The 9,147-nt window shown below is 35.8% G+C and overlaps 9 protein-coding genes across 9 annotated transcripts; 7 read left to right on the top strand and 2 right to left on the bottom strand.

Annotated features, from left to right (window-relative positions):
- Window positions 1-365: 365 nt before the first annotated feature.
- Window positions 366-737, top strand: EROM_092060 (hypothetical protein; the record flags this gene model as incomplete). Its single annotated transcript, XM_009267042.1, has 1 exon — window positions 366-737. The coding sequence occupies one exon, from the start codon at window positions 366-368 to the stop codon at window positions 735-737; it is 372 nt and encodes a 123-aa protein (XP_009265317.1).
- Window positions 738-771: 34 nt separating this feature from the next.
- EROM_092050 (hypothetical protein) lies at window positions 772-1,161 on the top strand (the record flags this gene model as incomplete). The annotated part of the gene is made up of 1 exon (XM_009267041.1): window positions 772-1,161. One exon carries the CDS (start codon window positions 772-774, stop codon window positions 1,159-1,161), a length of 390 nt encoding a protein of 129 aa, XP_009265316.1.
- A 476-nt stretch (window positions 1,162-1,637) lies between these two features.
- EROM_092040 (hypothetical protein) lies at window positions 1,638-2,303 on the top strand (the record flags this gene model as incomplete). The annotated part of the gene is made up of 1 exon (XM_009267040.1): window positions 1,638-2,303. The coding sequence occupies one exon, from the start codon at window positions 1,638-1,640 to the stop codon at window positions 2,301-2,303; it is 666 nt and encodes a 221-aa protein (XP_009265315.1).
- A 46-nt stretch (window positions 2,304-2,349) lies between these two features.
- Window positions 2,350-3,087, bottom strand: EROM_092030 (hypothetical protein; the record flags this gene model as incomplete). Its single annotated transcript, XM_009267039.1, has 1 exon — window positions 2,350-3,087. One exon carries the CDS (start codon window positions 3,085-3,087, stop codon window positions 2,350-2,352), a length of 738 nt encoding a protein of 245 aa, XP_009265314.1.
- A 168-nt stretch (window positions 3,088-3,255) lies between these two features.
- EROM_092020 (hypothetical protein) lies at window positions 3,256-3,849 on the top strand (the record flags this gene model as incomplete). Its single annotated transcript, XM_009267038.1, has 1 exon — window positions 3,256-3,849. The coding sequence occupies one exon, from the start codon at window positions 3,256-3,258 to the stop codon at window positions 3,847-3,849; it is 594 nt and encodes a 197-aa protein (XP_009265313.1).
- Window positions 3,850-4,028: 179 nt separating this feature from the next.
- Window positions 4,029-7,283, top strand: EROM_092010 (myosin heavy chain; the record flags this gene model as incomplete). Its single annotated transcript, XM_009267037.1, has 1 exon — window positions 4,029-7,283. One exon carries the CDS (start codon window positions 4,029-4,031, stop codon window positions 7,281-7,283), a length of 3,255 nt encoding a protein of 1,084 aa, XP_009265312.1.
- Window positions 7,284-7,304: 21 nt separating this feature from the next.
- EROM_092000 (deoxycytidylate deaminase) lies at window positions 7,305-7,769 on the bottom strand (the record flags this gene model as incomplete). Its single annotated transcript, XM_009267036.1, has 1 exon — window positions 7,305-7,769. The coding sequence occupies one exon, from the start codon at window positions 7,767-7,769 to the stop codon at window positions 7,305-7,307; it is 465 nt and encodes a 154-aa protein (XP_009265311.1).
- Window positions 7,770-7,848: 79 nt separating this feature from the next.
- On the top strand, window positions 7,849-8,388 carry EROM_091990 (putative membrane traffic regulatory protein; the record flags this gene model as incomplete). Its single annotated transcript, XM_009267035.1, has 1 exon — window positions 7,849-8,388. One exon carries the CDS (start codon window positions 7,849-7,851, stop codon window positions 8,386-8,388), a length of 540 nt encoding a protein of 179 aa, XP_009265310.1.
- Window positions 8,389-8,497: 109 nt separating this feature from the next.
- EROM_091980 (hypothetical protein) lies at window positions 8,498-9,139 on the top strand (the record flags this gene model as incomplete). Its single annotated transcript, XM_009267034.1, has 1 exon — window positions 8,498-9,139. One exon carries the CDS (start codon window positions 8,498-8,500, stop codon window positions 9,137-9,139), a length of 642 nt encoding a protein of 213 aa, XP_009265309.1.
- Between the last annotated feature and the right edge of the window lie 8 nt (window positions 9,140-9,147).

Genomic DNA, 9,147 nt, shown 5'->3' with positions numbered 1-9,147 from the left:
ATCTAGCAGGTCCATACTCACATACTACTGTCCAGGACAAAGAGTACTAATCCAGCTGTCATCACAAACACCGTCTACTCATCAATCCTTCATCTATATCCTAAAATGTATAATTGTACATCATTCTTTTATCCCACAATGAAAATCACCATAAACTAGGAATCATGCTAAGGAGTTTGGTAACCTCATTGATATCTTGGCGTTCCCTATTCAGTAATAATTTTCATCCTCTCTTCTTAATCAATATAGTATCAGGATTACTTCTTTTCTTACCTATTACAGTACACTTAGGCAAAAACGGCTATATGATCAAGATATTATATGTTATTACATCATCCAATATATGTTAATTTTTTATCCCCAGTATGAAACCCGGCAATGTTCTTGAGGTATGTGTAACTGATGAATCACACGATAATAAGGGCAAAATACATCTATATTGGAAAATGATTATACAATACTTCATTGGACCTATATCTGTTTTATTTCCAATTTTTATATATTATATGGCTAGTGAAGACCTTTTCAATAGAAGTATTCCTCTTAGACTCACTACTGTCATTCTTCCGTTTTCATATTCAGCGGAAAGACACTTTTTTTTATTTCATAAGAATTGGATGTCAGCCTATAGATTCGAATTGAAATTAGACAAAATACTCTATTCTATTCTCAATCTTTTTTTTCTTGCATTTTTTTATTATCTCTATACTATCGACTATTTTGTTCTCGATTGCTAGATGGAATGAAGATAAAGGGTTGGCGGCCTGCTCCATGATTTTTCCTTCTTTGTTTGTATCTTTTAGTTACATGTTATCTGTATCTTGTAATCTTAGTCCTGGATCAATTTCTTTAGTCGATAGCAATATTAATATTCTTATATATATATTAATTTTATTACGTACTACAACTAGCTTAATACTCAGAATCAATAGGTCTATGTTCTATTCCTATCCTATTGTTATCTCAGCCTTTTTGATCTTACTGAGGTCTATCCGAGAGAAATATTTTTCATCCAAAAAAAGGACCCTATCTAGCATATCAGTTGTTTTTATCCTTATTCTCAGGTTTCTTATCTATCTAATTACAGCTCGGACATGCTTAATCATTTTAAGGAATCAATATAAAATACAAAGATTAAGGACTTTTCTGGATTCCTCCTAGCCATGACATTCTTAGGAAAAAAGGCATAAGAATAAAGGCGTATTTTTCTTGATATTTAATACATAGTTTTAATTCTGAAACACCTGAATATAAAACTAGATGATCGATATAAATAAATGGAAGATAATGACTTTTTAGACAATCCAAAGATTCTTTCGTACACAAACGAAGCAGTATTTTCATTATTACTTCTATTGTTTGCGATTTGGAGATCTACGAGAAGCACCATCCCTAGTTATAATATATTTAGAGGAAAGCTAAGAAGCCTTGGATCTATTTTCGTGTTGGCATCTATATTCTTCTCTAGCATTTATATATGCATAGTGACATATCTTAGCACCAAACTTGAAATAGACAAACCAAGTATAGAGCTCTTTGGGGGGCTTAATGAGAGCTATCTGATAATATACAAAGGGTTTAAGGTTGATCTTGTGTACCTTCTGAATATCTCTCTTATCGGATCGAGGGTTTTGAGAATGTCATCTGTGTTCCTATTAATCGGGCTATGGGGACCTTGTGCATACTCGGTATTCAATGGAGGAGATAGATCCTTTGATATATTTAAAACTAGCTCGGCTGGGACAAGGACTTTTGTAGCAAAGTCTATGTTTAATACATCTGTCGTTACGTTTTCTAAGATATATGCAGTCCTGAGAGTTCCAGCTCTTTTATATTACTACTACAGCAGGTCAAAACTGATGGGAGAAAAAACTGCGATTTTCATAGAATCATTTCTCCTTGGAAGTGAAGTATATCTTTCTGTAGCATTACTTGTCATACTTCGAACAAAGCATAGCTTTCTATCTGAGTACAAATCTCTTGACAGCACGAATCTACTAAGCTTCTGCCTTATGTTTCATGGATTTCTCACATATACCATAAACACGGTTGCGATTCCATTTCAAATGACTGAATTACACTATCAGATTGAGCAAAGCCTAAGCTTTGGAGCTAGGCTTATACTTGATATGCTTCTAATATCTATGTTTTGCCCGATTAGAGATCAATTATTCGATAATTTTCCAGACAAATATGAAAAGAACCATGAGATAACAAGGGTTGCACGGCTAGAAGACTCAGGGCCCATAGTCCAGGAGATTGAGAGTGTTATCGAATTTGAAGAAAAAGAAATAGGCAAATAAATAAGCAGTTTACCTCATAGAAAAATCTCAAGTAATTTGTGGCTTTTTAAGCATTGGAATTACAACACTTAAGTTGTTCCAATGATTTTATGAAAACGATTTCCTCTTTTCTGATTACGCTAAAGCATACTTGCTTCTTGAAGTTTTGGCGTATTTTGTACTTATGGAGCATTATGGAGTTTTGGTAGCCACATTTGTGCATATTGCCTATTTCTTCCAGAGCATAGTATGCCCTTGCTGCGTCTCTGAAGCACTCTTTACAAATCAGGCAATCTTTGTATCTTACATCTTCAGGCCATTTGTTATCAAATGGGGACTCTACATCCATTGCTTCTATCACTTTACAGCCATCTTCGGATGAAGTGGATTCTTCTTTGGTATCGTTGTATGAACTATTATACATATCACTAGTTACAACCAAAAATCTGGACTCTTTCTGGAGGTCATCTCTGTGCTCACCATAGCAATGTTCGTCTACGCCTTTGTGAGTGAACTTATTACAAACCATCTTCCCTTTATCTTCTTTTGGTCGATGATTGGTTGAATTGATAAGAATGTTGTTTGACAGAAGGAAAAAGCTTGTTACATTATTTTTGCTTTCCTGGTATTTTTGATGAAGCACTCTTTGCCTGGGTGTAAGCTTTGATAGATCTGTTTCTTCGTAGATCGACTTTGATAAAACATGTTTAGAGGGACGTTCCTTTCTTTTAGCTCTTTTTTTGATTGGCTCTATCGACTCTAACGATCTAGGAGATGGAAGAAATGATTTTATTTCGTTGATCATCTTTCCCTTCTCGAACTTCCTGATTATATCCAATGTTGGAGGGAATTCTAAGTATTTGGCGGTATATCCCGGGGTAATCTTCCACGATCTATTGTTTTATTTATGATCAAGTTGAAACGAGCAGTTTTGTAATTGCTATTGAAAACAAATGAGGCTGAAAAAACGAAGATGAACTCCGAAAGCAGTAGCACTGTACTGGCAAGTATACAGAGCAAATATAAGTTTAGAGCAAAAACCCTTGAATACTCCACAGCCTTTTATCCCGATAGATTTATGATTCTCTATAAAGATCGGAAGGCTGGAGAAATCCCTTATGAAAATATCTTGAGAGTTGAAAAAAATAGAGAAGGTCTAAAGTTTGGCTTAAAAAATGGGACATGGGTGAAAATACCATGTACACCAGACGAGAAGAGAAAAATATTCCGTATATTCAAGACCAAAAAACTTGGAGGTATTTTAAGTGAAAGCGATATAATAGGATTGGCACTCGTAGAATTTGCTGACCTAAGGTTTCTTGTTCCTCTTGGAAGCACTTGCTTTGCAGATTTTAAGAAGAATGTGATTAGGAGAATCGGGGGACACTTCCTTCCAACTCAAAGCCTTGATTTTGTAAGCTTGGATCATTATAACGAGTTTTCTCTTTATATCAAGGATAAGGATTCCCTCGTAATATTTGAAAATGATGATGATCTATTATGTAGCCTTTTATATTTTGAGAAGAAGTTGGCTGTGGTAGTCAAACACGTCCCTAAGGTGTCTTAAAATGTCTATGGTCTCAAATGATTTGTTTAGTGTGACCGTTGCCTAGCCCATTAAATGGTTCATAGTTGAATTCTGTTTCATTGAATCTCAATGATTTGAGACTTATATCTTCGAATCAGTGTTTCTTACAAGACTATTGGTTCTTCAGAAAACAAAAGAAGAAGCATCTGTATCCCAAGATGGAAAATGATGATCTATGCGAATTGAATGACCTGAATGAAGATGCTATCCTTAACATACTTGAGAAGAGGTATGCTTCTGGGAGGATTTATACCAAATCTGGATTGGTGTTTCTGGCTCTTAATCCGTATGAGAGCATAAATCCTTATGACAGAAAGTCTCTACAGCCATTCTCTGATTCTACTGGCAGCACGCACGTCCATGATGTGGCGGAGGCATCTTACCAGGATTTACTTGTGCATGGGAATCAGACCATTGTAATTAGTGGAGAGTCGGGATCCGGAAAAACAGAAAATACAAAGCTTGTTATAAAGTATTTAGTAGAAAGAACTGCAAGCAACACATCCATTGAGAGAAAAATAACGGCAGCTAATGCTATTTTAGAAGCATTTGGAAATGCTCGGACCATTCTTAATGATAATAGTTCGAGGTTTGGAAAAAGAATCAAGCTGATATTCGACGGAAAAATAACTGGAGCCAGATTTGAAACGTATCTTCTTGAAAAGAGCAGGGTGACACACCATGAAACTGGAGAGAGGAATTTTCACATATTCTATCAATTTTGCGCTTCTAAGGACTTCAGAATAAAGAATGATTTTATTGATACTTCAAGCCACCTGGGAAATAAAGAAAGCATTGTACAGCTGTCGGAAAATTATGTGGCAACATGTTCTGCAATGAAAAGTGTAGGAATAACTCGTATAAAGGAGATCGAGGATTGCCTCTTAGGAATTCTATATTTAGGATCTATTCAATTCAGCGACGATGGGATTTTGAAAGTTATTAGAAATGAATGCTTCACCGAATTTTGTAAACTTCATCACATTCAAGAAGAAGTGTTTGAGGAATCTTTAGTCAAATTTTCCATTCAGGTCAAGGGAGAAACGATTGAAGTCTTCAATACTTTGAAGCAAGCAGTCACAATAAGAAACTCGATGGCTAGGCTGTTATATTCGAATATATTCAACTATATCACAGCATCTATAAACAATTGCCTAAGTGGAAGTGGAGAGCTTTCTATTTCTGTTCTCGATATATTTGGATTTGAGATTTTTGAAAGCAACGGACTTGATCAACTTTGCATAAATTGGACAAACGAGAAGATCCAGAATGACTTTATCAGAAAGGTTTTCAGAGAAAAACAGGAAATGTACAAAGAGGAAGGCATCGAGTGGAAAGATGTTGAGTTCTTTGATAACAACCAATGTATTATTGATTTCGAAAAGCCTTGTGGGCTTATGGACCTGATAAGTGAGGAGAGCTTTAATGCATGGGGAAATACCAAGAATCTAAACATGAAGATAAAAAGCTATCTAAATGGAAATATCAAAACTAAATTTGATGATAAGATAATTGTATCTCATTATGCAGGAGATGTGGAATACGATCTTAGATTGTTCTTAGACAAGAATAGAGAAAAGGGAAGCCTAAAGATATTCAAGAACGATCTTATTGTTGATGAGCAAAGCAAAGAGGACTTGGTAAAGTACTTTAAAGATTCGATGAATAAGCTACTTCACTCCATAAATGAAACTCAGGCAAAATATATCAAATGTATAAGGCCAAATGCTTATAAGAAGCCGAAAGCATTCGACAGATCGCTAGTATCAAAGCAGCTTGCAGAGTGTGGGATTTTGGAAACTATAAGAGTAAGTAAGCAATGCTTCCCACAGGAAATAAGGAAAGATAAGTTTGAAAACCGCTATAGAATTTTAGGATCTACATTATTTGAGATGGTTGACGTAAAAAAAGGGAAAACCAGATACTTCATGAGTAATGAAACTCTGAAGATCCTAGAAATACGTAGATTTTTATTTCATGACGAGTGCTTCAGAAATATCAGGAGTGCCTTGAGAAGTTACTTGAGCAGAAGAAGTGTTGATAAAAAGCAAGGCATTACATTTGTGAGCAAGTCAGTGGACGGAAGTGTTCCACCTATAGAGCACGATTCCATGGAACTTCTAGTAGAGGGAGATGGAGATACTGAGGAGCTACAAGATTCAAAGGAAGGCGCTGAAGAGCAACGGAGCTACAAGGAGATCATACGGGATCTAGAACTAAAGATCGAGCAATACAAAAGATTCTGTGAGGCCCCTTGTAGGAACTGTAAATCCCTTGAACTGAAATATAGATTTCAGAGTGAGGCTTTAAAGAAAAAAAATATGGTTGAGTTAGAACTTGAGAAATATAAGGCAAAAGTTGAGGATCTTGAAAGGCTGCTTTCAGAAAGAGAGGAGGATGATGATTCACAAATGAGTGTATCATTTACTAATTCCTATAATGTGTTCAGTTGCCTCGTACAATTATATTTGGAATTTGTCCCTACATTTTCCAATGAAGAAGTACCCAAGCCTGAAGCTTTAAGCCTCGCACATTCTGCACTTTATGCTGTGAATAAGCTTGGGAAGGATGTAGTAGAAAGCTCTGTGTGTATTATGAACGAAATTAGCCTCAAGTTGCACATGTTCGAAAGGAACATACATAAAGTTTCCTTCATCCTATCTAACCTCATTGAATACGAAAGTATCCTTCGTGGGCATGGAATTAATAATGTAAGCGAGATCAAAAATCTCATATCCATTTTATTCAAGCATCTTTGCGAGCTTCAAAGAAGCTCTCTTCTTGAGGTTCTACCGCACGCTGTCTTAGAACATCAGCAACTATCAAAATTCAAATGCAAAGAAGGATACTTCAAGAAAATATTCAAACCTCCTCATATTTCTAAGCTTATACGTCTTTTGGAGTATTTTTATCACCAGATGTCCTATTATTATATTCCAGACATATATATCATGGAATCTGTCAATTATCTCTTGAAAACCATCAATGTTTCTGTCTTCAATGAAATTTTGGTAAAAAAAAATTTCCTTTCCTTCAACCGAGGAGTTCAGATAAACTACAATGTAAATGAGATAGATAAGTTCTGTAGAAGTATAAACTACTTAGAGGGGATGTTTAATCTATCCCATACTACATCAATAATAAGGCTCATCAATCTTGTTGAATCTCGAGCAACAGCAGACTTGATTTTGGACGAATGCTCTATTTTGAATTGTGTTCAGATAAATGAAATTGTATCGAAGCTCGATGCCGAAGCTTCATACTTTTTTGGTAATGATAATAGAAATGAGAAGTTTATTTCAGATCCAACTGTAACCTTACCTTCATATACAGGTGTATCTTCACATTCTTTTATATGTCCCAGGTACTTGCCTTCAGAAAGCCTCCTATCCATTCTGAAGTCAATAAGATGAGTAATGTATAAATCTTCCTTCTTAATCATGCCTCTTCGACTTTCGCTTTTCATCCGGAGCAAATGTATTCTCCCGAGCGTAGAACTTCCGAAGTATTTCAAAACATCGGTTATCTGGCAGATATACGCTTTTTATTCCAATGCCGCATATTGTTTCACTTCCAAAGATTTCATTTTTACATCCATAGTACACCTCGACATTTTCCAACCTTCCAAGTATTCCCATGCACATAATACATGGCTCGCAAGTTACATAGAATATGCTGTTTGAGCAGTCCACATTCCTAACAGAGATTATTTCAGCGTGTTCAAGCGGTGATTTATTGGCGTTTGTCATGTTATGAGACATGGACACTATAGTCCCATTTTTGACAACGACGCATCCTACAGGAACCTCTAGCCTATCAAATGCTTTTGCTGCTTCAGCGAAAGCTATATCCATAAAGAAACTATGTGGCATAGAATAAGCAGTTATGACTAGACCCATTGAAAAGCTTTTCAATAATATGCGGATCTGTAATAAACTTCAAAATTCTTTATATGTTTATTTGAAAATGGGCCCCAAAATGGATTGTTTGCGAAAACAAGCCGAGAGGATTCCTATTCTGGATGCGATTGAGAAGCGAATGAATATCAGGAAGGAATATGCTCTACTTGGAATAAGCTTCCTCTGTTTGGTAATTATCATGGCAACATCTCTTGGTCCTCTAGTAACATCTACCATTGGAATAATCGTCCCACTTCAGGAAACCTTTGTTATATTGAGACAGGTCAACCCAAAAAAGGAAGAGACAAAGCATATGCTAGTGTTTTGGATGATTTTTGGGGTTCTGACATCCCTAGATGCATACTATAACACCATCATCGGCTTTATTCCTCTATGGTACACCATAAAGTTTTTTTTCCTCCTATGGGCAGGTCCCCTCAAATTTAGAGGAGGAATAATCATCTATGACAACATACTGACTCGCATTCCAGAGAGCTGGTACAGGGAGGAAGGTGGAATTGAAAATGCCGTGAAAAAGGCTACCGATGCTGTAAAAAGTGTTGCAGAAAATGAGTTCAACAAAAAGGATGTAATTGAAAACAGCAAAAAGACCGATTAAAATGTTTTGATCAAGCTTTCTCAAATTAGTCTAGTAATTTTCCTTGAAACAAGTTTCTGGTTGAAAGTGTGTCAGGTATATTTATTCCAAAGGAGTTTTTCCAAGAATTATGATTATTAGCTGGACTGATGCATTTAAAGTTCTAAGAGACACAAAGGTGAAGGAACGGCTGTTGAGGAATAATTTGACTTTTGAATATCTTGCCAGACAGTTGAGCACGATGAACTGTTCTCTGTGTTATAAACCGATAAGTATTAAGGGTTTACTGTGCGAAGGATGTTTTTATAAGCTTCATCCTCCTTCGATAGATTTTAAGACTTCTATTGCCGTTAAGTATGCGCTGGAGTTACAAAGAATAAGAATAAATAGAACCAGCTCACTAAAGCCTTCTACTAAAGATGAATCCGTGAGTTTTAAGCTTCTTGATATCTCCAATGATTCTTCTCTAAGAGACTTATCCGGAAAGGTTTATTCTCTAGAATCTGCATCGTTGAGCTATGAAGAAAGGATTATACTCAGCAGTATAAAGCTAAAGATACAAATGGAGACAACGAATAAATGGGCTGCTATAAGGATAAAGTCAATGATAGACCTCATCGATGAACAGCTGAATATCTTAAGGCTAAAATACTTGATATGCTTAAGAAATCTTAGGCTTGATGACGTCCTTTTATTGAAGAAGCATATAATAGAAATTAGAAAGCATAGAGACAGTTTGTTCGAGATGCTAGGAAATAAATTAATTATATAAATTTAGCG

The sequence above is a fragment of the Encephalitozoon romaleae genome, chromosome IX, assembly GCF_000280035.1.
Source record: "Encephalitozoon romaleae SJ-2008 chromosome IX, partial sequence".
In the NCBI taxonomy this organism is placed as follows: domain Eukaryota; kingdom Fungi; phylum Microsporidia; family Unikaryonidae; genus Encephalitozoon; species Encephalitozoon romaleae.
This window is presented reverse-complemented; position numbering and strand designations above follow the sequence as displayed.